This window comes from Calidris pugnax, unplaced genomic scaffold (assembly GCF_001431845.1).
Source record: "Calidris pugnax isolate Ruff unplaced genomic scaffold, ASM143184v1 scaffold41, whole genome shotgun sequence".
Lineage (NCBI taxonomy): Eukaryota > Metazoa > Chordata > Aves > Charadriiformes > Scolopacidae > Calidris > Calidris pugnax.
Window position 1 is genome coordinate 29939619 of NW_015094509.1, and position 26329 is coordinate 29965947.

At 46.0% G+C, this 26329-nt stretch overlaps 1 protein-coding gene across 1 annotated transcript; it reads left to right on the forward strand.

Moving 5' to 3' along the window:
- Positions 1-3687: 3687 nt before the first annotated feature.
- LOC106902060 (ly6/PLAUR domain-containing protein 2-like) lies at positions 3688-10011 on the forward strand. Its single transcript, XM_014965227.1, has 4 exons — positions 3688-3692; positions 3799-3956; positions 7130-7249; positions 8454-10011. Exons 1-4 carry the CDS (start codon positions 3688-3690, stop codon positions 8663-8665), a joined length of 495 nt encoding a protein of 164 aa, XP_014820713.1. The 3' UTR covers positions 8666-10011.
- Positions 10012-26329: the final 16318 nt, after the last annotated feature.

Genomic DNA, 26329 nt, shown 5'->3' on the forward strand with positions numbered 1-26329 from the left:
TGACAGAAGGATACATTCTGCTTATACCTCAAACTGGAGTGGCTGTTGCTACAAGACAACACCTAGTTCTGGGTTGGGCAATGCAGGAGAGAAGGTGGTAAATCAGAAGCAGTTTGAAGAAGGATCACTGGAAGGGTTAAAGTTCTGGACAGCAGACTTTCCAAGAAGAGAGTCAAAGAGCCCACCAAAGTCTATCAAAGGGATATCCTAGACAATCTGCATCTCCATGGAAGAGAAGGAAGTTGCATAAGCAATTAAGATCAGTAGAGGTCTGTAATGAGAACCACTGGCTGCAGAAACTGTATAAATCAGAGTAGAAATATTTTACCCAGGGGTTATTTTACACGTGGCTGTTAACTGACCACTGGAACAGCTTATCAGACCTCAGTGCAGACTCCCTGTCACAGGACATTTCTACAAAATTTGGTTTCTTTTTCATTCAAACAAGAATTTAACTGTAAAAGGAAGTTAGATCAGATAGTTATAAAGCACATCACCTTCTTGCCTGTGAACACTGAGTTTCTGTTGTCTGCCTTTCCTTGCATATGTGATCAGCAGAGAAAGATTATATCTACCAAGATTACTTTATAAGTAAGGCCAGTCTCACAGGGGCAAGCTGATAGTGGGTTTGGATTGATACCACTGAAAATTCAGAGAGGCTTTTGGCACAGAAGCCTTTCTCCCTCCACACCACACCTCATTTATATTCTCAGATCTTCAGACCTGAAATGACATTTCAACTGGAGTCCCTTATGGCTCCTGTCAGTCAGTGTTCAAAACCTTGCTCAGGGTTTATTCTACTACTGACACAGACAGATGGGAGTTTAGGTCCTCTTGAGTACTACGAGCTGTCTAAGGCTGTCCTGTCTGCTACACCAAACCACTTCTTTCACTTCTTCCATCTTAAAGCAGGGGGGATTTCTACTCTACCTTTGCTTTTAGAAGGGTCCTAATTTTTCTTAGAGTTTAAGACCCTACCTTTGGTTTCCACTGCAATTTAACTCGTGTTACTCTTAATTCAGTTCTAGTCCAGTGTGACATTTTAGCTTAAGGAGGTTTTTTGCTTTTCTGTAGCTCTGTTTTCAAAGTTTTCAAGGTTCTTCTGGGGGAAAAAAAATTGTATCTCCACTCAGCCTCTCTTGAGTTTTCAATGTACTTCTGGGGGAAAAAAATTGTATCTCCACTCAGCCTCTCTTCTGCCAAACTAAAAGGGGACGGTATTTTCCAGTGTCGTCTTTTGGGGTGGATCCTGTTCTCCCAGTCTTCCCCACATTAGTTTCCATCTGTTTTTTTGTTTGGGTTTTTTCCATCAGGACCCCATTTTTTCTTGACAGGGGCAATGAAATTCCAGGTGAGAAGCCACCAAGGCTTCATGCCAGGGTGCTGGCACTTCCATATTAACCCTGCTAACAGCCTCCCTTACACACCAACACGCAACTTGACATCCTCTGTATTTGTCTGTGTGTGGTTTTGTTTTTGTTTTCAGGGCTCAATCTCACCGGAGGCTCCTAGTTATCTTTAGATCAACTGATACCTGTAGGTCTTCCCTTTCCTCCACAATTTTACTGGCACACTCCCAACTTCTCCCTCCCTGAAGTCTGGTACTCCTGCACACTCAGCCAGTCTGCAGGAGCTTTAACAACCCTAGCGCTGGTGGTCTCCCAATGCTCTGCCTTAACAACCAGATCTCAACCCTTTTCAAGCCATTAGTTAAGTGGTTTAGAATAGAATAGAATCATTGAGGTTGGAAGAGACCCTTGGGATCATCGAGTCCAAACATCTACCCTACTCTACAAAGTCCTCCCCTACACCATATCCCTCAGTTTTGCACTGCACTGGCCAGGGCCAGGGCCAAACATCCCTAATGTGCTGATGCATCCCATATCCAGACACCACAGTGGTGGACAGCCCCCACCAAGCCCACTGGCCAGGGCCAAACATCCCTACTGTGCTGATGCATCCCATGTCCAGTCACCACAGTGGTGGACAGCCCCCACCAAGCCAGATAGACTGCTTTATTTTCCTATTTATATAACTATTCCTTCAACCACACTGATTTATTCCAAGGATTTCTCAGTACATGATGCCTTTCAAGTGCAGGCAGACCATTATAACACCCTTGTGTGGACATCTCCATTTCACCAAGCTCCACACAATTTGCCAAGTGGTGTTTTAGTGTTGGGAACGCTGGAGTGCCAATCCTGCTGTCCTTACCTACACAGGCACAACCACCTTCAATGTTTAAAGCACTGGATCATTTTCAGTTTCATATTAATTAAGATACCACTCAAATGTGCCTTGAACTGCCCAGATACAAGAAAGGAGCTGGATGTAACCAGGTCTGGTGGCTTTCACCGAGAGGAGTTTTTCGTCTATACACAGAGAGGTACGTTTGTGCTGTTTGTTTTTACATGCCTGCTCTCTGGTAGCACAGAAAGATAAAATAATGATTATTTTCCCTCTCACAGCCAAGCGAGCATTAGGGTGCGTGTCTTCCCCTCCCTTTCCCACAGCGCAGCACTGATCCTGCTGCCTCAGCTTGGTCGGCTTCGTGTCATCCCCAACTGTGGAAATTTTCATTAGCAACACTTCTCGAGTTACTGCAAACCCTTTAGGGTGCAACACTTTCCCCAAAAGTCCCAGTCTTAAACTGGGAATGGTAGCAATGCCCACGTGCATTGAGACTGTGACAAGCAAACCCCCGGATGTTAGATCATTTTGTGCACACACCTTTTCTCTATCCTTGAAGTCTCCGAGTGCTTTGCAGTGATTCACAAACTTTTCTTCTTTGGCTTATTCAGCTCTTTTATGGGAAATTGCATAATGCTGTTTTTTTCCACCCTGGATCGCAGCAAAACCAACAAAAAGTCTATCAATTTTTCCTATGAAATATAAAACACCATTGGTTCAGTCAAAAGGGGGGAGCAAAGCATTCCTTCCTAACTGCATGCTTTTTAAGCAGTTTCTACAAATATCATGTAAGATTTTAAAAAGTTATTCTCTTTGAAAGGGTTGTCTTGAAATATATGAAGTGAAGTTTTCTATCAGAAAGGTACTGCAGTGGGAAAATTGATCTATTTTTCCATGTTGGATTTTTTTTCCCTTCTTCAGAATAAAATTTGGAAAACAGTTGACACTTTTATTTATAAAAGAAGGCACAGCACCCTTCTCTGTCAGCATGACCCAGGATCTGAAACAAAACGACATACCCAAATCCCAGATTTGGAGGCACCATCTCCCATGCTGACCTCCACCCTTTCAGGGATCTCATGCCCAGGAGCTCAGCATCAGGACTCAGTTACTAACCCAGCCCTTGGGAGCCAGAAACCGGGTTTGCTTTTGCAATGGATTTGGGAAAAGAGACGTGCTTTGGGCAAATCCAGCTGTGCCAGCTTCCTGCCTGGCAGCCTGGAGACCAGTAGATGTGAAAACATGGCACAGGCTTCAGTGAGGCTGAGCCAACATGCGTGGAAGCCCAGCCTGCTCCCGCTTGCATCGGGGCTGCTGTTGCCCAACACAACACGCCTGACACAACCCAGCTCTTGGCTCACGGAGCCAGACTTGAAGAAACAAACATACCTTGTCGCATTCCCCATCCAAACACCAGCGTGGGGCCAGCCCTTGCAGTGGAAGCTGTGTTTTTCCTTTTCCATGGGACCAGCCCCAGGACATAAACCTGAAGAAGAGATGACGTATGGCAGGAGTCTGCTCCTTGCAGTGATGTCACCTCCTTGGAGAACTTGTTCCTCTGCAAATCCCAATCCAGACTGGAGCTGAGCTCTCCCCTGACACCCCGAGGGAATCCGCCCACAGCATCAACAGGAGGTGGAGGGTGGGAAAACATATAAAGCTCCCTGGGAGCAGCTCTCCTTTACTGTCCTGGCTTCACAGATCTGCTCTCAGCATGAAGACACTTCTGGTTGGGGTCCTGCTTGGACTGGCATTCGTGGATTTGGGTAAGACCGCTGCATTCCTGACACTGCAGGGACCCCCTGGGAAATGCCAGGGAGGGGAAGGAAGGGGAAAGGCACCAATGATGAAAGACCTGGTATTCCCCAGGTAGGGGAGATGATGCCTTTATTTATTTAAGAAGGTCATCAGAGAGAGTGAATGGGAAAAAGGGAGATGCATTCCTGGTGGGGAAAAGACGTGATGCCTGACGGAGAGCAACGGACGTGGTTTGGGTGCGTAGGTGGTCACCTCACCTGTCTCCCAACTGGGGTGGAAGGGACCAACAGCTGCTTTATAAGACTAAGGTGTGAAGGACAGAATGCCACATGGCACAGGGCAGTACAAGCTCTTAAGCTGCCACCTTCTCCCCTCGGGAATGGGATGGGGGATGTCCATCCTTAGCTCCTGCCACCTCTAAAACCTCCCAGCTTTCCCTGCTGGAAGCTCTGAAAACCAGAAGGTGAGGCTTCTGTATAGATACAGGTGAGGATTTGAGAAATAACTGCAAAGATTTTGGAAGGGTTCATTAAAACACCAGCTCCGGTGTTTTCACTTATTTCTAGAGATTAGGGTATAGAGGGAGATGGGAAATTCTGCTGGGTCTGTTTGGGTTTGGTCTCTGATGAGTCTGGGTTTTGGGCAAGCTGATAGCAGAGTCTGGTCATTGCTGTGTTCTTACTCCATCTATTTGTGATCCACTGCAAATACATCCTTGGCCTGGAACAGAGTCATCCTTGGGGTGACACCAACCCGGTGGGTTTTAACTGACAACCCATGGGCCCCAGAGATCTTCAGGCTGCTTTCATGGGACTCTGAAAGATTTCAGAGGAAAGGCAGCCTCAGCAGTGGTTGAACACCTCCATCTGGAGTCACAGCTACATGGAGATCATTCAAAGGGTTGCAAGCAGAAGGCGGCTGAAAGGCATACACCTTGCAAATCTTTATGCATGGAAGAGTTTTGGGTCTCTTCAGGCTGCATTGCTTTTTCTAATTCCCCTATCCTCATTATTCCTTCCACCTGTCTCTAAAACAAACCCAACTGCTGGCTGAAGAACATGGGTCAAGCCCACCACAGGACTGAACCAGGACAGGTGTTGTTCCTTCTATACAGCTACTGCAATTTTTTACATTTCAGTACCTGCTGGGGATTTTTCTTTATTTTAAGATGTTTCTCAGGTTGTGTATTATGTGTTTCTTTTCCTCCTTCTGGTTCTAGTCCTGTCCTGGATTTAATGGGGTTGGTGAGGAACTGACAGAGCAGGTTTCCACTCACAGGTCTCAGAGTACTTTCTAAAAACCGAGAGGCATCACCACCCTTTGCTTTATAGCTGAGATGGAGGCAGAAATGGCTTTTCTGGGATGATTCAGTGGGAGGCAGCTGTTCTAGGCACAGCTCTTGCAGCTGAGGAATATGTCTCTGACCATTTTTCTTCCAGAGTTGTGATATCAAGGGGCAGAAAGACAGTGTTTGACAGTGATGAACAGTGAATTATTGGCCTCAAATCAGGACACAGCACTGTCCTCTATATTCACTTCTTCTCTTCTCTTCTGGTCCTTATGCTTTTGGGCTTTCCTCTTCCACTGCAACCTTCTGATAAAACCAATGTCCTCTGAGTACCGCATCCGGAGTCAGTGAAAGATAAGGGGGCTGAGGGTTTTCTTCCTTAAACCTCCTCTTAACTGGAAGTACCCCCCCTGCCCAGAGCCCATGGCACTGCCCTGCTCACTCATGGAAATGGTGAGGTTTGGAAACCAGCTCAACCCAAAGATCAGTTTCTCAGATGCTTCAAGCTAGCATAGCTTCATCCATTCATTAGCCTTTCCTACACACTCACAAACGTCCTTTTCCTTGTCAGGTTGACAATGTTGTATTTTCTCTCTCGGTGGGCACTATGTGTTAAAATATAAAGCAAGCTCTCACGGGCCATTTGGAAGGGACCTACAAAGGTCCTGAGCTCGGGTAAACAGGGACAGCTCCACCACAGAAAGGGTATGGCCACCAGAACACCATCACTGCTCACATTAAAAAGCCCTTCCTAACTCTGCAAAGAGAATAAAGAAAGCTTTCTCATAATGTAGGCTTTATTGCACAGTTGAATTTTCCAAAGGAGGATTTAATAGAAGTAGATGCCCTGAAAATTCATTCCAGAGCCAGACGTTCAAACAACTACTTTCAAAAATGTTTGTCCTTATCACAAAGTCCCAGAAGTTTCTCTCTCAGGGCAGATGCTGCAAAATTTTAATAGGAGAACATCGTCTTTCTACAAGTTTACCAATAGATGGCAGTGGACACTTTTGGGTGGTTCTTACAGCTGCCGTGTGTGTGTGTGTGTGTGTGTGCAGAAGGCACGTAGAATAGAAAATACCAAGCCAGGCTGGTTTCTGTCATCAAGTCACACCAGCATGACTCCGAAAAATATGCACACTCGGTATCTGCTGGCTGTGGATGTACAGCTCTTGTACTGAGACTTTTGAGCAACTGCTGTGGTCAACGCCTGGCGTGTGTAGAAGTGTCCCTGTGTCGGCAGGCAGCCAGCAAGAGCTCTGTGGCATCATTTCTTTCAAAAAGCAGCAATAACCCCTGATGAAAGTGTTTTTTTAGGCCACGTTCAGCCCTTGCGATCTCTGGTGCAGCTCTGAAATTTAAATCCTGCTCTCGGTTACCAAGTTCTGCACAAATCCCTCTAAACAAGCATGAAGGAGCTGTCATTGTGGGTAGAGGGATGGGGGAACTGCCAGTCTTTCGGTGCTGGTGAATGCTGCTCTCAACAGAAGGAGCTATTTTTCTCTCTGCTACAGCATCTCTTACGGAGGATGCAAAGAGCCTATCAAAGCTGCGCAAACTCTAAAAAATTCAGTGAAATTCAGTGAAATAATAGGTCTCTCTAGTTCCCTGCTGGTTTGGGGCTGCTGAGCCCCCCAAAGTAATGACTGTGCTGAACTCCTACAGCACCATCGTTGCCCTTTGGCGTTGCAGTTTGGTTTTTCCCCCCTGATACGTCCAAGCTTTGCTGCTGCCTCCAGCTGTGCTTTGTTTCTGAGGCCACTGTGTCTTGGTCAAGGGGGGGATGAAGCGCTGACCATCCCATCGTCCCCACCAGAGAGCAGAGAAGTTGCAGACCTGCTGTCTGTCTTTGCTGCTGCAAACACCTCACATCCATTCTGTTGTTCTCTGCAGCCCAGTGCTTACGATGTTACACGTGCAAGGAACCAACGGACATCGCTGAGTGCAGGACAGTCACCCTGTGCCCCCCAAAAGCCACCGTGTGCACAACAACGCTGCACTCCTTAGAGACAGGTAAGTTTATTTGCTCATTGTGAGTGCTCGTGAGATGTATCCATTGTGGGCCAAATTACCTCATGAACTTAAAATCATAAAATCATGGATTGGTTTGGGTTGGAAAGGATCTTCAAAGACCATCTAGTCCAACCCCCCTTGCTATGAACAGGGACATCTTCAACTAGTTCGGGTTGCTCAGAGCCCCATCCAACCTGACCTGGAATGTTTCCAGGGATGAGGCATCCACCTCCCCTCTGGACAACCTAGGGCAGTGTCTCACCATCCTCACAGCAAATAATTTCTTCCTAATCTAAATCTACCTTATTTCAGTTTAAAACCATTACCCTTTGTCCTATTGCTAAAGGGTCTACTAAAAAGTTGGTCCCCATCTTTCTTATAAGCTCCCTTTAAGTACTGAAAGGCTGCAATAAGGTCTCTCCAGAGCCTTCTCTTCTCCAGGCTGAACGACCCCAACCCTCTCAGCCTGTCCTCACAGCAAAGGGGCTCCAGCTCTCAGACCATATCAGTGGCCTCCTCTGGACCCACTCCAACTAGTCCATGTCTCTCCTGGGCTGAGGACTCCAGAGTGGAGCAGCAGAGAAGAATCCCCTCCCTCAACCTGTTGCCCATGCTTCCCTCTCCCCTTCCCAGTCCCAGCTTGGATTATCCTTTAACTTCACTTTAAGAAACCTGGTGGAATGATCCAACTTACGAGTGGGAAGGAGATAAAGCCATCAGATTCAGAGCCTCAGAGTGAAGCATACAGGACTCATCCTGCTTACTCTATCTGTTTCACCTTTCCTACATGAATGCCTTTACAGACCCTGAAATAATAGATACATGTGAATATATCGCAGAAACCCAGGAGGTCTCTCCTCATTTGTAGTCACTTTCACCTAGCACCATCTCAGCAACGCCCATGCCAACACTACACCAGTGCTTCTTGGCACTGCCACTTTCTATGCAGACTTGTGTCCCTTGTCCATGCTGGAATAAGTTTAGGAGCAGCAGGGAGAACCAACAGACCTACAAAGAGCAGTAGGTCTTGGGCATCCATGAATTATAGATGCTCAACACCTTATTTACCTTCATTTACTTATAAACACTTTAATTTTAACTGCCATTGCACAAAGTCAGCGTTTCTTGATGCCAGATGTCTGCACCTTCCTTCACCATCCCTTTCTCTGTCTTCTTCTCCCCTTCTCCAATCTGCTTGTTTCAGGTTATCCCTTTTTCGGCAACATCACCGTGACCAGAAGCTGTGAGGAGGAATGCATCTCCTATAACGGGATTGGGGATTCCAGACCCAAGTCATGCTGCTACACTGACCTCTGCACTGACAACACCAGGACCATCAGTGGGGTGGGAAGGAGCTCTTCAACACTGGGTCTGATGGCCATGGCCATTGGCACGCTCCTCCGGTGCGCTCTGTAACACTGCAAGTGCCTATGCTCCAGCCAAAACATCCTCACTCCTCTCTCTGCCAAGCTGCCTTGTGAACTCTTAGATGCCTTGGGAATCACCTTCTTCGCTGATGTGTGGCTTCACTCATCTTCAGTGCTGTGGATTCAAGCCAAGACTTTGGGCACCTGGACCTAAACCCCTCAAATTTCCAGTTTCCAGTCACTAAGCAGATGTTCCTCACCTTCAGCTGCTTCTGGCCCCCAGGACCCACATCTCCCTGTACAGCTTTCCTCTGTGGGGAGCAGTAGTGGAAGAAGTGCCACAGCTCTGCACAGCACGGGGGGCCTGGGCAATGCCATCAAGGATGGTGCTGTAGCATCACCCTCAGCAAGACCAGGGGCTGTATTCACACTGGATGTGGATAGGGCTTTTTTTCCCAGGTCTCCTCAAGCTCCCACACAACCTGTGTCTGTGAGCCTCTACTATATTCCTGTGCACAACCCCAAAAAATTTCTACAACCCTCCATCAGAGGTTTGGTTTGTTAGCACTTTTTGTGCCATCTCCTGAGTTAGAGCAGCAGATGGATGTTGGTCTCCTCTCACTATCTGCCCAGCAGAACGTAAATTGCAATTGGAGAGAGCTGGCACTTAGTTCTGACTAGAATAAGCTATGGAATGAGTTCAGAAGGGCTCAGCCTTCATGGGTTGAGCTGGGTTGTATTACTGGAAAGCTTAAAACACACTCAGGACTAAGAGGCCAGGATTGCTTAGATCTGTAAAAGCAAATTTGGGAATTTGGCTACCCAAAATCCCCAGCAGCCCTTTGCCTGAGCTCGGGTTGTGATCAGAGCTCCTGGATTCCCCTTCCCAGATGTTTTACAGACCATTTCAAGCAACTTCTTCTGTTATGCTGCCTTCCCCCATCCCTTCACAACAGGGACTGCAGGAAAGGGAAAAAAAAAATGATTATTCCAGACCCTCAACTCTGGGAAAAGCCAATGGCTTCACCCACGTCTCTTAACAGTGCTACTGGATCCCAGCTGGGGATTTGCTGGAGCAGCTGTAAGGTTGATTTTGATTCCCTGTCTGCTGTAGAACCAGATGAATGAAAGCAGATACCAAGGGGCCAGGCGTGCCCAGCTTTCAGCTCTCTCCGGTGGGGAAGAGCTGGGGAACTTGCCATTTACTCTGTTCCTATTTCTGGGGCTTGTCCAGGGGAGCAGGAGACAACCTGCAAGAGCATGGGTAGAGTGGAGCATCCTGTGCACCATCCCTGTGCATTCATGCCAACCTTGACAGCCCCGTCTGTGGGAAATTCCATTTTTAATCTGTTTCCACCAGAAACCAGCCAGGAAATTAAAGGAATAAGCAGGGGGACTCTTGTTTTTTTTTCATTGCACAGAGGTAATTGTTTCTCAAGGTCTGTCTCAGTGTCATCTGCAAAAAAACTTTCACAAGGTATTGCATTCCTTGGCGGAGGGCTCCGTGCAAGCCTTGTGCTCAGGAGGTTGATGAACCCCTTTTTTTTCTGGAGGTGAAATGCTCTGTGCTTCACTAAAACAGCCACAACTTCCCTGAGACGCCCTTGAATTGCTGAGGTCTATGGAGGGGGGAAAATGCCATTGAGAGGATAATGGCTGGGAGTTACAAAAATACTATTACACCCACCCTTGCAGACACAGAGCACCAGCTTCTGCTTCCTCCTCATCTGTTCTGTGTTTCCCTGCTCTGCAAACATGTCTGATGTGTCAGGCCAGAAGCAAAACACCATCACTGCTGTCCTTAGGTCAGATCCCCTTTTCTACCCTGGGTTCAAGCTCCTGGAGTAAGTCACCGTCCCCAGCAGCCTTTCCACACTGGCTGTAGCATCCTGTGCTGTGCTAAGGTGGGCTGAGCTTTCCCCCATCTATCGCACATGCAGATGGGGCAGGGTCTGGACACAGAGGGACTGGGCGGGTGAGGGTTCCCTTCTGGGCAAGAATCTAGCGAATAAAGTCGGATCTTCCAGTTTTCAGCCTGCAGCATCTTTCTTGTGCGCTCACCCTTCTCCCAGGGAGGGACCGTGGGTCAGCACAGGCTGCAGGGAGGGCATGTCTCTGGCTGGTTTTGCAGTTCCTAAACGACAGAAGAGGACAAGTGAGAGAGTGTAAAAATACTAAAACCTAGGTTTAGGTCTATTCCTGCTGGAGGAAGAAGGAGAGAAGGGTGGCAGAAGGGTGAAGTGCCATCCAGTGGTTACAGGAGACTGATCTGGGGCATGTAGAGGGAGAACTGGGGGTTTTCTTAGTGCAGCTTCTCTTGCAGCAGGCAAAGAGAAAGTGACTGAGCTCAGCACAGCAAGTAGGTGGCTGGGAGCAATCATTTGTGGTCCCCTCTACTGCAAAGATGCTGCGGGTGGGGACCACTGCCCTCCTCGCATCACTGATGCTGGCTGTGAGTATCCTGTCACCTGGGTTGCACCCATTAATGTGGCTCCATCACCACAGCAGCAAGCTTCTGCCGTAGCCAAAACAGAGTTTAGCTTCAAAGCACTTGTAATGTGTTCCTTAGATGAGGTGAGGCGAAAAGCCCTTCACACAGAGGGGTATAAAAATACCCTTTCGCATTAATATTCGTCCGCTCACACTGTGTTAGCCACAAGCCACACAAGCTGAGCAGTTGTCACCAGGAGCCCTTGCAAAGTTGGATTTGCTGCTGCTTTGGTGGCTGCTTTTATTTATCCTTGCAATTTGGTCCCTAGGAGGTAAACCCAGCCAGCAGCACTGCCCCAGCAAACGCAGGATGCTGCCGGGGGATTCAAAGGAGTCGGCAGACTTCTGCGTCACTGGGTCGAGTGGACATACGGAGGGAGAAGTTTAAATATAGGCTGAATAAAATAGAGCAGAGAGAGATGTGTCTCTAAAGGGCCATAAAAAAGACATGCAGCCTCTCGGCCCTGCAGGGTGAGGCTTCGCAGCAGGCGGCATCCAACGCTGCTGTTGCTGTGTTGAAGGATTTTACCTGCCCCTCTGGGAGCTCGTTCTTCCCAGCAGTCATTCTGTGCTCATCCAGAGAGTTTTATCTCCAGACTTGAGAGCGCTTCTCAGTGCCTCATGCTTTATCTGGCCAAGAAGTTGCCTTTTCCACCACCTTCCAGCCCCTCTGAAAAGGTGGGGCAACCCTCAGATATGCAGCCCTGGTCTTCATCACCTGCTTTCAGCTGTAAACCTACAAATGCTTTTATACATCTAGAAATGAAAGGGTAAAGCACGACAGAGACTAAACCTTCAGGGAAGTGTTTGCAGACCCCCAGTGGTGGGGATATTCAAATTGGTATACCCTGTTGAGTCCCACCTCCAGCCAATCATCAAGGAGATATGTCTGCCTTAGGGTGGGCTTTCCTCCTGGGCTCCACGAGTCTTTAAGGTGGAGCTGACATTTCAAAGTATGGTTTTTCCTCTGGAAACACAGTGTACAACCAGCCTTGGCTTGGGTTGAATCAGGACCCAGGCTCATTCATGCTGCTTTGACTTGGGCAAGATTCCTGCAAAGGCATCACTGATGTTGTGGGAGAGCAAAGCTACACGAACAGCATGATTAACACTTAGAAGGACTGGGGTTTCCAGCAGGGATCATTTGCAGTTACTTTCCACAGCAGGAGACTGGTCACATCATGTGTAGCCACAAGTGGTGGTAGTTATCCTGGTATGCCCTGATTACAGGCTGTCTCGGGATGCAAGGTGGGAAACACCAGGAGCTGGTGTTTTCTGCTTGATTTCTTTGAATTGTATGTATTTTGCCTTCTTTGAGAGGGAAAGAGGAAAGAAAAAGAAAAAAAAAAAAAAAGCAGTCCTCTTCAAAGGTGTATTAATCCAGGTGGGCATGAAAGAAAAAGAGAGGACACTAGGGCAGAAATGGAGCAAAACTCCAAGAAAAGGAAAAAAGAGGGGATATTTTTGTAGTCCAGACATTTAATGTAAAATAGAGCTCTGATGTAATCAAATACAGAAAGAACTTGTAGTTCTTGCTAAAAATACCAATCTAGGATATAAATATACATTAGCATGTAGCTGCGAGGCTTATGGAGATATCTGCCACAGTCTTATATTTACAGATAGGGATTTAAATGTTTAATACTGCACATTCAAAAGGAAGTCACTTCATCTGAAGTAGTTATTAATTATAGAATACGCTTGGCAGGACTGAAGTGCAGCAGGAGTGATATCATTTTCACTATCACTCCCAAATTATTTCTCATCTGAAACCTATTATGTGCACTCTTTTTTTCTCTTCTTAAAATAGATCTATCTTTCTGTATTAAGCAGTGGGTGACTTGGAACGGCTGCTTCTGACACTCCAGCACATCCTCTCTCAGATATCTTCATTGCTCTCCTGCATGACTCTCACATCCCTAATTCCAGGGGAACATAAATCCCAAGCTCTTTATTCAGTACGGCCCCAGGCCTGAGAATGAGGCAAATTTCCTAAAAGCTTTAGGGTTTCTGAAAAGGATATGTTGAGGGGTCAGGGAGGCAAGCACAGGATCATGGTTGTTATCTCAATTTAGTAAAGTCATTTAGGGTCACTTGAACATGAGAGGGATGCTCAGGGTATCCTACAAAGATGGGGCAGATGGTCTGTGTGTGCATTAACAGCCTTCCCAACATGCCTTCATCCCCATTCCATGGGACTCCAGTCTACAGTTTGCCATGAGGTTTTAAAAAATCACAAACTCAATCAATTAATCGTTCTGTGCCCTATCTGATGCTGGTCTGGATCCCGATGCCCCTTCCCCAGTCAGCCCCTATTAAACAGGTGGGAATTGTCACATGTTGGGAGCTCCAGGTACAGTCCTGCAACACATCTTTAATGCCAGCTGAGATTTAAGCTTGTGAATACGTTTAGTAAATGTGGGTAAGGACATTGTGCCTTGGGATGAACTGATTTTGCACTATTCCCTCATGGGAATATTGCAGAAATCCATGCTGATCCACAATTTTAGAGGGAACCAAAAGCCAAAGCATATGAAATTCATGGATCAGAGTCCCAAAAATCTAACTCAGTCATCTACATAAAACCAGTCCACGTTCCCTTTGGCCGGCAAGTTGCTGAATAAAAAGCATGAATATATTTTTCATTTCTTCAGGCCATTCCTCCCCATTGGAAGGGCAATTTGATGTGTCCTCAGTCAAATCAGCGATGGCACATTGGAATTGTCTGACTTTTGTTTAAATGCACGGTCTTGCCCTGGACTCACCAGTGTTTAGCTCAGTAGAGCTCACTCCTGACTTGTTGTCAGCTGTGGTTGGGACTGGCACAAACATCTCTTCAGCTCCTTGCAAAAGAAATTGCAATGAAATCTTGGAATGAGATACAAAAAGTCTGCCTGGAATAGGAGATGGAGTCATGTCACCTTCAGCTCCTTGCAAAAGAAATTGCTTTTGCCCAATAATCTTGGAATGAGATACAAAAAATCTGCCTGGAATAGGAGATGGAGTCATGTCAAGGTGCTCACGTTGGTGCAGTTGCTCCTGCAGTACCTTTGGACTTGCGAGGCACAGGGTGAGGAGAACCCTGGTGCCTGAGAGAAGTTTGGCACCTTCATTGAGCCCTGGTGCTATGCCCACACCTTTGTTGTTTGGCTGGTTCCCCAAAATACAGGCTATGGCACAACGTTTTTCCACTTGCTCATGTGAAATCCCGGGGGTGGGTGGCACTTTTCCAGCCGAAACTCTCCCCCCGGGCAGCAGCAGGATTTCAGAGGGTGGCTGTAAGGCAGCAGTGATGGGAGATGCTTGCAGAGGGATGTGCCACCACTCCCAGCAAGGAACACTGACCCACGGCACGGGGTGGTGGCTTTGAGTTCCCAGTGCCACCAGGACACCCTCGCCATGTGCTGTGGGCAGCAGAACAGCAAAGCCTCATTTACAATGTCCTTTGACGTCGTTCATCCTCATGGATCCTCTGAAGCCTTAAAAAAAGTCTGAGCTGTCTTCAGTCCCAGTGAAGGCTTCAGTAGAGTCTCTTCCATCCAAGTATTTGTTTTCCTAAATCTCACAGGGACTTCACAAACTCTTGCCGTGGAACGAATTCAAACCAGCAGCTCAATGCTGTTACCTGTGCGCGCACAAACCCATGATCAGATGAGCCATGTCCTTGGAAGCTGGGCTGAAAGCAAGCCAGAATTTGTTTTTAATCTCTCCTGGCTGCTGCCCATCTCCTGGCTCTGGGGAGAGAAGACACAAGGGAAGGAAGAGGTGTTTTTACTGTAAAAACAGCTGTCACTGTGTTGGGAGATGACATCCAAATCTGAAAAAGAAACAAACACCCAGGAGATAGTGACAGATTCTGTCACACTTAAAGCAGAGGAGTAAAACCATCCTGGTGAGGAAAATAGAATTAATACCAAGATGTCTGACTTCTACCCAAAGAAAAGAAGGGATTTTAGACAAAGTGCTATAGGCCACCAGCCGTGGCCAGCTTGGGAAAGAGGTTGAGTTTATCTTTGCCTTTGGGGAAGGCAACTAGGAAGTGTTTTTTTTTTACCTGCTGATGTCCTCAAATCATGGTAGGGTTTTCTGCAAGCTCACGTTTGCTCTGCCATCCCTGTGCAAAAATGTCACAGGCCAGTTGGGGTTCCTCATGCATAGGAAGCCAGTCTAGGATGAGTGGCTGAGGGAGATGGGATTGTTCAGCCTGAAGAAAAGGAGACTGAGGGAAGACCTTATTGCTCTCTACAGCTACCTGAAAAGAGGGTGTAGTGAGGTGAATGTTGGTCTCTTCTCCCAAGTAACAAGCAATGGGACAAGAGGAAATGGCCTCAAGTTGCTCAGGAGAGGTTTAGAATGGATGTTAGGAAACAAATTCTTCACATAGAGAGTTGTAAGGCATTGGAAGAGGCTGCCCAGGGAAGTGGTTGAGTCACGATCCTGAAGGTATTTAAAAGACGTGTAGACGTGGTGCTGAGGGCCATGGTTTAGTGGTGGACTTGGCATCATCAGGTTAACAGTTGGACTTGATGAACTTAAAGGTCTTTTCCAATCTAAACGATTCTATGATTCTAGGTGCCTTGAGGGTTTTTTGTTTCTAATCTCAAGGACCACATGCAAATGGTCTCCTAAGCTTTTAAGACACATCTCTTATCCTTACTTTTTATCACTTCTTTAAAGAAAAAAATTCATCTAACGTGTTTACGGCTCTGCTGACAGGAGGTCAGATACCACATTTGTAATAAAATATTTCTTCTTTAAAGGAAAAAATTCATCTAAAGTGTTTACGGCTCTGCTGGCAGGAGGTCAGATACCACATTTGTAATAAAATATTTCTCTTACTTCTCCCTGCTCTGAAACAGTATTTCTATGGACAGTTGGTCCCGTCTTAGATGTTTTATTAGACTAAACAAGCTGGCTTGTTCTGATCTGCTCTTGTAAGATGATCTCTCCAAGCACAATAATGTTCATTATTTGTGACTGTGTTGTCTTCAAGCCATGGTTATCTTGGGTGATCCAAGCTATGTGCAAGACCTCATGAGGTAGAAGGCCATAACAAAAAGGATCCCGAGCGAATCTGTTGCTTCATTGGTCTCCTGGGGCACAGCTGGGTTGTATAAAGGAGCTGAGAGGTGTTTTATTCAGGCAGGCTCTGAACTACAATATTACCCTTTGATGAAGGCAGCTCATGAATCCTTATCTGATGGAAAAACACAGATGAGAGCCTCACTGGAGCCCTCTTGTTGTGCCAGTTCTCCTGAATGGGGCAGGGAAAGCAAGTAGTTTCCATCCAATGAAAAATGTGGATGAGCAGGGATTTCTATCACCTGATCAGAGCACACGTGCACACAGCATCTCCCTTCCATTGGCAGCGTGAGGATACATGCACAGGGCTGAGCTTCACCTTTTAAAGTTCCTCATCAAAATCCTCTTAAAATCCTTAGAAAAAGGTTGTTAGACACACAATTTTATTTTTTTTTTCACATGTAGTAAATTGCAATTGCTGACAAGCTACTGCTTCAACACACCACAAGGTCTGTGGGAAAGAAGTATCAAGTGTGTGCAGTCAAGCACTAGCTTTCTGATCAGGGGACAACCATTTGGTCACACAAGTGTGTCTAGACCCTATAGAAAATGCTGTGTCACAAGATAAATAGCAGCAAAGTGTAAATGGCTGTTCGGATGTTGAATTTTCTTTTTTTTTTTTTTTTTTTTTCTATAGAAAATGCTGTGTCACAAGATAAATAGCAGCAAAGTGCAAATGGCTGTTCATATGCTGAATTTTCTTATTCAAGAATAGAATAGAATAGAACAGAACAGTCCAATCCAGTCCAGTCCAGTTGGAAGGGACTGACCAATTCGGGGCTGACCAAAAGTTAAAGCATATTATTAAGGGCATTGTCTGAATGTTTATTAAACACTGACAGGTTTGGGACATCAACAACCTCTCTAGGAAGCCTGGTCCAAAGTTTGACCACCATCTCTGTAAGGAAATGCTTCCCAATGTCCAGTCTCAGCTGAAGTGTTCAGCTCCTCTTATTTATTTTACCCAGTTCTTTTATTCAGACTCTCTTTTTTCTCCATTTGCACTGGACCCATGGATGTGTCCATGAAGCCCACCAACCTGTAGAGCTCAACCACCCTCCACCCCACCATCAGGAAGCTGGGTCCCACACCCCGCGGTGCTCAGGGAAGGGCAAAGATGTTCTTTTCAAGCTGAGAAGTCACAGAGACCTGAGCCAGGGTGGTGGGATCTGCCCCACAGGGGTAGAGATGTCCCCCAGCCTCCAAATCACGGTGTCAGCAGTGTTTGGGCTGGGAGTTGTGGGTCTGGTTGTGTTTTGGAAAGGCCAGGGCAGCGGTAGCACGTGCCTGTGGGACTCTACGCGTGGGTGGATGGATGTGCCTGTGTTATTGTTTCTCCCTGGTTGCTCCATAATCTCACTTGTTTACTTTGGCATGGTCTTGACAGCCCTGGAGGCCAAGGGAGAGTTAATGGCTTTTATGGCATCCTGTAATCATGCAAACCTTGAAATAACATGTGACAACATTACTTTATTAAGGAGGAGTAGGTGCCTCTAAGATTAATGACGCTTTTAGGAGATGCTTTGTTTATAATCAGGCACCAGCTAGGTGTCGAGCACTATCTACACTCCCCCAGAAATTTGTAGCTGATTGTCTCCAAGATCCTCACTCTTTGTTTTTGGGAAGAAGGGGTGACATAGTCATAGTCACCCAGTCCCAGCACTTGGGTAGAAAGAGCCCTGGGAAATGTCTCTGCACCTGGGTAGAAAGAGCCCTGGGAAATGTCTCTGCTGTGACCTGGGTGCACCCAGTCCTAAGGGACTGACCATGCCACAGGGATGGGTGGCAGCAGGTCACTGCATGGGCTGCACTAACCTTCTCAAGTAGGTCCAGCACAGAGTCAGGTCATCTTTTTCCTCATCACAGGAGGAGATATAGGGGCAAATTTTTCCAGTTCTGCATCTCACAGCACCTTTCTCTCCTTGAAACTCAGTGTCTGCCCAAGTCCTGGGCCAAATCCTGCCACCAGTATAGGTCTGGAAGGATGCAGCAGAGCCATCACTGAAGTAAGCAGCTTTTAAAACAAACCAAGTCCGTGGCATACCTGAGCTCTCAAAATGCAGCACTGTTATTTCTAATGTGTTTTTTTAATTCCTCACGAGGCTTTATTCCACTCTATTTTTGGTACTGAGATGTAGGTTCCCATTATAAATAGCCGCATATTCTAATTCAGCCTGATAACTAGGACAAGGATGTGTTGGGCATCCAGACCTTGATTTGGGGGGATGAAGACTGCAACATTTCCAACCAAGCTTCAGGCTTTCTGTGAGATCTTTCTCCCAGGAAAACTAGTACGTTTGCATCTGGAAATTGTCCTGCGCTCCCTGGATATAAATCAAACAGGAGCACTGGGGAGGATTCGTTGCCAAGCTAACAAATCAGAGAAACAAGGCTTTGAAGCTCTGTTACAGCTTTCCCTCTGAGGAGCTCAGCCCCTGAATTGAGACACAAGGACTTCAGCATCAAACCTGGGTGATAAATATTCTGCTCATTTTATAGTCAGAGAAGGCATGCTGTAAGCCTGCGCATCCTTCTATGTGACACCGAACCAAAGCCCTTTACAAAAATAAGAAACAAAGGCTCTGTGTGGTTTGTGAACACCTTTAAATGACTAATTACTCCAAAGAAAATCAGAAGCAGGTTGCAAACCCTTCCTACCAACCAGAAACAGCTCTGTGTGCAAGATATATTGTTCATCCATGAATAAGGGAGAGCTGATGGTTCAGAGCAACTGTGAAGGATGTCTCAGTTCCCATCCCACCCTCATCCTATTGTAGTCTGGGGAAAATCTCTCAACCTATGTAATTTACTGTGAGCTTTGGGTCAGGACTTCAGTCTACATGTTTCCAAGGTGTTTGTGCAAAGCAATACTTATGGCTCATGCGTCCACCTTGGGGCAGGGTAAGGGGAGGGCTCATGCAGGGTCTGCTCATGTGCAGAATAACAGCACTCATCCTCCTGGCAGGGCTCGTGCAGGGTCTGCTCATGTGCAGAATAACAGCACATCAGTCATAGGTTCGTAAAGAGATTAGTTGGATTGGATGCCCAACCAGCCCTGCTTTGCCCAGGGGGCTGGACTACAGACCCCAGAGCTCTCTTCCAACTTCAGCTGTATTATAATTCCACATCTGAATCCATGCTGGGGGGCAACTCCTTGTTTTCTGCTTTACCCTCAAAACACCTTTCACTATACACCAGATGTTGTTGCTTATAGCTGGATATCTTTTCAACTGTCAGCAACAGTCTCAATTCTCCTTCTTCAGAGGACCACAGAGTGGTGGCTGTGCCGTACTCAAATCCTTCACACCTTGTTTGCAAAGGGGAAGGTGAAGTTGCCACAGGGAGCAGGGATTTCCAAGAGCATAACCTAACCATTGACTAATGACACAGCCCTGCCCTGAAGGACATGACTCATATTTACACAGTCATTAAGTGAAAGATAAGCTCCTTGTTCTATAACCATGGGTATTCTACTCTGATCGAAATAAGTCATCCAGATTTGTTTTAAAAATAAGTTTGCAGAAGAGTCACCTGGATTTAACAAGTGTACATAACTGCTTGTCTGACTATGCACATACACAACTCTCTTTGCAAACTGTGACGCTCACTTTGGGTACAACTATCCAGGTGTTTGGTTTTTTTTTTCCCAAGATGGGTAACATGGTGCTGCACTACTGAAGGTGAGTCTCTCCTGGCTTGATCTGGAAGGTGCATGGAGAAACACAGTAAATGAGAATAGCCATGAATAACAAACAAGTGGTAAATGAGATGAGGTCCTGCTATGCAGCTCTGTGGACAGCAGGGAATTAGAGTGATGCTCTTCCAGAGGGGACAGACTGCTGGTCGTGCTGTCAGCAGCAGCAAAGTGCATGTTTATGCAGGGACATAAAAGGAAACCCCCATGATTCCTCCTACGGATGTTACTGAAAGGCTCTGCAATCTCAGCAGGAGGTCATAAATGCCTTGGCCTCCTGAATTGCTTCCTCTAAGGATGAATTAGCAAACACAATAGATTAGTACTGCTCCACGAGGGCTGAAAGCACGACACAGGTCCGTGCTTCTCGTGCCTTTTAGAGGCAGCCGTGCCAGGTCTCCAACCTGAAGTATTCCAGCAGGGGTGTTTGCTGCCTCCTGTTTTCCTTGCCTGGCTATATCATGCAGTCATGAAGGTGGATTTTACCTGGAGGGCTTCCAAGCAGAGCGTTCACCTGCCCAGCCAACGTGCCCTTTGCCGTGCCACAGGGGAAAGGGGAAAAACTCAATGTATTCAGAGAAATATGTTGTAGGCAGCTTAGTTCTGCGTACAGTGATGTTGTGTTCATCGAGAGTCCTGGCTGATACCTGCTGCTCCTTGGGGAAACTTGTCTTATACAGCTCCAAAGCCCAGGGGAAGGTCTCTCACTCTGGTAGCTGAAGCAACAAGCTACAGCCAGATTGATCCACAAAAATTCATTGCTGAGCTGAGCCAGGAGAATGCAGATCACTTTGGGAGGCATTCACATTAACAAAAAATTATGTAGCAACTCATCCCAGCCCCGTAAAAGTGTCAGAAAGGCGGGGTATGGATGTCTACTGCAAAGCCAGTCTCTCAAAAGTTCTGCCTGGTTTCCTCAGACAGCTTTTGGACACGTCAAGTTACCCATCTCTCCCTGAAGTTCTCCTTGCCTTGCGTCTGTAGCATGAAGCATTGCCATCTCCCAGCATTTCAAAACACTTGCTGGCACGTTTTACATAGGATTTTATTTTTTTTTCATTAGGTGTAGGGAGCTTTTACACCAGGTCAGTGGGAACAGAGCTTTTTTTTTTTTCATTAGATGTAGGCAGCTTTTACACCAGGTCAGTGGGAACAGAGCTATATATTAATTTTTCATGCTATACGACCTGTTCCTTCCAAGAGAGGTTCAGGTTTATGTTTAAACAGAGAGCTTTGAGAGCTCTGTTTTGGTCTGGGGGTGCAACTACAAAACACGGTGCCTCACCCACACAGATTTTATGCTTTTCAGACCAGATCTCATCCAGGAGCTGTGATACCTGCCCATAATAGCTGAAATGAGGGAAACACGCTGACAAACTGGTCGGAGATCAAAGGGGTGAAGCATCCATGGCCAATGAAGGGAGTGGAAGATTAGCCTCCTCCGCATGTGGCTTGTCAAAGCGATGATGCAGACGCACAAGTCAAAGTCGTGGAGCACCAGCACTGAGAAGCGGCTGCAATCGGCTGTGTCTAATGCTTTTTAGCTGGTGGGGATCTCAAAAAATCTCCTTGGTTCAAGTGCATCGTAAAAGGGAGGGCTGAAGCATGCAGCTGCCTGAAGAATTCTCACCGCATACCTCTAATGAAATTGCAGGACAATCAGGGTGTTGGGACTTTCTGATTTTTCTCCTGGGTGTCGCCTTTTGTGCCCAGCCCAATTTGCCACATGCCTGCCTCTGTGGTCTTGGCGTAGCTGGAAAAGTCCCCACCAAGGACCACTGTGCAATCACACTTTACTTTCTTTCCCAGTTTATGCTCCTTTTTCTGGGTTGTGATGCCCAAAGATGCTTGGCACAAACATGAAAAGACATAAAGATAGGGCCCATGTCACCAAACCTTAGACATTCTTTATGCCAAAGGCTCCACCAGAGCCATTCATTCAAGTGTAGCTGGAAAAATCCCCACCAAGGACCACTGCGCAATCACACTTTATTTTCTTTCCCAGTTTATGCTCCTTTTTCCGGGTTGTGATGCCCAAAGATGCTTGGTACAAACATGAAAAGACACTGAAGATAGGGCCCATCTCACCAAACCTTGGACGTTCTTTACACCAAAGGCTCCACCAGAGCCATTCATTCAAGCTCCTTGAGCAGTCACCGCTAAGAAATGGCCAGGGATTTGGAGTCTCTCTAGTTCTCCTTCAGATGTCTGCCCACAACACCTAGTCATTTTCAAAATCACTGCTCCCCAGAATAACACGTTGATTGACTGTGAGTTTCTTGGATGCCATGAAGATGCCTTCAGTGTCAGGAGTTAGATTGACCATCTCCTGCGGAGATATTGAAGAGCACCACAGCCACATAAGCAGCCCTTGAAATAAGGCCTACTTTAGCATTTGTACGTCTAATCAGCTCTCCTCCATACCCAGCTGAGAAGCTCCATGTTTTTTGTTAATGCTCGAAATCTTGTTATAGGCAAAAAGGAAACACATCTTAAATGTAAAGCCAATAATTTATTATTACCATGTGTGAAATCTTAACAGTTTAATGAAAGAATCGTGATTAGTGAAGATCAAATTATTACAGACAAAAAAAGAAAAAGGAAATAATTACTATTATTAAAGCTTCACTAACAATACAGTTAAAATTGTTATACACAGACTTACTAATTTCTACCCATTTTCATGGTGTTAAGCTCACTCTTCCACTAATGTTGCTGCCTCCCACCTTACAGGGAGGTACAGTGATTCATCTGCATTCTGAGTCCTCCACTGGGAGGGGTGTGACGGTGGAAATGGATTCTTCTCCCTCAATTGAGGATCTACTGGAAGTCATTTTGATCACCTTTGCTAAAACACTTTCATACCTTGCTCTTTTTCCCTTGGTCAGAAGGTCTACCTCACAGAGGATTTTACTATGTATGCATTTTACACTGGTTTAATATTTGCCCTTTGTTCTCTTTGCTATTCCTAAAGATGATTTTGTCCACCTCTAGGTCTGCATTTCTTTGACTGTTGGTGAGTTGTTTATAGCCAAGGGGTCTCTAATGCCAAGCTGGTGCCCCACCTCATATGACCCGATACCAGCAGTCTTCTGTGCAACATCACAGAATCACAGAATGACATGGAGTTGGAAGGGACCTCTGGAGATCATCTAGTCCAACCCCCCTGCCAAAGCAGGGTCACCCAGAGCAGGTACCACAGGACGGCGTCTATGTGGGTTTTGAATGTCTCCAGAGACAGAGACCCCACCACCTCTCTGGGCAGCCTGTTCCAGTGTTCTGCCACCCTCTAAGTAAAGAAGTTCCTCCTCTTGCTTAGATGGAACTTCCTATGTTCAAGTTTGTGCCCGTTACCTCTTGTCCTGTCTCTGGACACCACTGAAAAAAGACCATGTCCCGCACCTCCAGCTTTTGAAGCCTCTACTGCCATACCAGTCTGTAGTTCTTTATGTTGAAGTCATAAAGAGCTCATTCTACATGCACCAACTCCTTGGCAGGCCTATCTATGTAAAATTACAGTTGCACCATACAAAGACAAACAAAATTAAAGGAAATTAGGCATAGATAACTGGCCAATTAGGAAAACTGCTGTTACAGCTGAGCAAAGAAAAAGCAAAGCTGAAGGCAGGTCAGGACAAGTTCAGGCAAAGAAAGCCCAACAAGCCTCAGCCCTGAGGACTTGCAAACTCAATAGAAAGAGCATGGCCTGGTAGGAGCAATACCAGTATTGTGTTTACTGGGTTAGAGAGCTATATCATCATCTCTTGCAATGGGTACCAATGGTTTGTCTTCTGTGCACTTTTCCAGTGACGTGACTTTAGCTCCACCAGCCGTATATGCTCCTCTCACCTTCCCAAGGTGGCTTGGTTTCAAGCATTTTCTCTATCTCTACCCATGACTTATACTCTCAGGGTCCATGACCGCAGTGGTATTTTTAGCGTTGCTCTCTAAGAGGACGATATAACGCAATAATCTGGCTGCTGATGTATTTGTTTTTAAAAGCACCCTGACATGATAATTTTGTGATGTTCTGGGCCATGACTGCACTGCTTATCAACCAACACGGGGTGAGGACAGGGTAGGCTGAGCCCAGTAACTCATGTCTGAGAAAGAGCAGTGCTGTGCAGTGAAAATGTGTGAAAGTTGTATTTCTTTCTGAGTTTTGCACACACAAGTGCCAACATAAATATGGTTCTGGACAGTGAATAGGAAATGTCTAGTATTTTTTCTATCCCTAACAAGTAAGTGAGCGGCCAGGTATTTTAACCATGTCCTAATAAACCCTTCATTTACAACAATGCAAAATAAATGGGGCTCCCTTTGGCTTTGTTTGGAGAAAGAAGATAAAATACGGTTTGTCACAAGCGCCTATGGACAGAACTGGGGAAATGCTTATCCACAAATCTGGGCTCCACCTCTGCTCTCAGGGAAAATTCCATTTCTTCAGCTTGTAGAAAGAAGTTACTGTCTATGGTAAAGTGTCCTGGGCTTCTGGATGTGACAAACATCGTACTGTGATGCAATGAAAAGCAGAGGGGTGGCCATGACAGAACCCAGTGGCCACGAGGTGTCCTGTCACCATTGCATTTTTCCAGTGCATAATAAATCCCATTAGTGTTAGGTCTTAGCAATAGCACAGCAAGGACATGAAGTGCCCACTTCACATCTTGGCACTCATGCATGTCCTGGGACTGGTGAGAATATTTGACACCCTTCTTTACCCATGGAGCTCATTTGGGATTTTAATGGTATTCTCTCTGTTGCACTTGGTACCTGGAGTACAGATGGGTTTGTGTACTCATGAGCTCATGACTGATACCATTTTTGGGGCCCCCGCTAGAGGAGGGACATTGAGGTGCTGGAGTGTGTAGAGAAGGGCAAGGGAGCTCATGAAGGGTCTAGAGCACAAGTCTTATGAGAAGTGGCTGAGGGAACTGGGGTGTTTTAGCCTGGAGAAAAGGAAGTTGAAGGGAGACCTTACTGCTCTCTACAACTACCTGAATGGAGGGTGTAGCAAGGTGGGGTTCGTCTCTTCTCCCAAGGATCAGGCGGTAGGACAAGAGGAAATGGCCTCAAGTTGTGTCATGTGAGGTTTAGATCAGGACATCAGGAAAAATTTGCCAGACTTTGAAGAATGCCTGGAAATAATGATGGTTGTTCTCGGGTGATCTTAGTAGGACTATCACAAGATTACAGGAAAATCAGGTTGGAAGGGGAACCTCAGGAGGTTTCTAATCCAAGGTTCCAATCAAAGGTCTCAACTGTGAAGTTAGCCCAGGTTCCTCAGGACTTCATCCAGCTGAGTCATGTTCCACAGATGGAAATTGTGCTACCTCTCTTGGAAACTTGCTCTAATATATAAGCTACATAGAAGAATAAAATCGTATTTTTATTGTTTGTTTCAAATATCACAAACAGAGTGATAATTAGAGAAGGATATTTTTGCTGAATCTTGTAAAGGGGATTATAGGAAAATGAAGAACCAGACCAGGATGGATAACACCAAAATGTAGAAGCCCTTAGCACCACACAAGGAATTGCAGATGATGCTCTGGAGGACTGAAGCAAGGGCAAAAGTCATTCCACTGAATTCCAAATTCAGACCAGAATTGTTAACACAAATCACCCAGTCTTCCAAGTAAAGATAGTTTCGTACCAGTGGAGTTGGTAGAAGAAAAGTTGATGGAAGGCCACTGCCAGTGGGGGATAATGGGAAACATCTTACACATCTACTGGAAGACTGACCACAAAACTTGAATCATCTCTCTGTAAAAACAGTACTGGAAAGTGGAACTGGAGTTTGGAAATAAAATTAAAGTGAAAAATAAAATAAAATAAAATAAAATAATAAATTTATCAGAGGGCAGATGAACTATAAATAACTTCACTGATCACTGCAGTTTTAACACAACATTCTTTTTATTCTGCTTAAAAGGGTACAGAAAAGATTTTAGCCTCCTTGGATCAGATCACTGGCATGGGAAATATAGTCTCCTGACTCATATTTTGGACACGGAAGTGTCTCCTTAATTTCTTGTGTACAAAGAAGGAGAAGATGGCAAATTCAGCTATTCTGCTGGCTAACACCTGAGGGAAAAATGCTCTAAGGAGGTACAGAAAGCTCTTAGTGCAAGGTTTTTTGCTTTAATTATATTTCATACTGCAGAATTTTTTAGTTCAAACCCAACCAACCTGACCAGCACGGCAAAGGAACTCCATAGTTAGTTTTGTGGAAGCTGCGGAAGAATCAATTCAAAAACTTTTGTCAGGACTTCCTGAGTTTTTCTTGTCTCTTGGTTGTGGGAAAAGAGCAGATACTAAAAAAAAACAATTTCTAGGAGATGCTGAGGGTTGTCCATGAGGCATCCAAAGAGAAAGCAGAGCTGGCAGGGGTTTATTATCTTCTTCATTGGGTTCTTCAGCATGAAAGACCTCCCCATCAGATTC

Bases quoted from the DNA above. Each gene is read 5' to 3' on its own strand.
- LOC106902060 (XM_014965227.1), top strand. The intron at 3,957-7,129 runs GTAAGACCGCTG...TGTTCTCTGCAG, and splicing joins ACTGGCATTCGTGGATTTGG to CCCAGTGCTTACGATGTTAC. The intron at 7,250-8,453 runs GTAAGTTTATTT...TGCTTGTTTCAG, and splicing joins GCTGCACTCCTTAGAGACAG to GTTATCCCTTTTTCGGCAAC.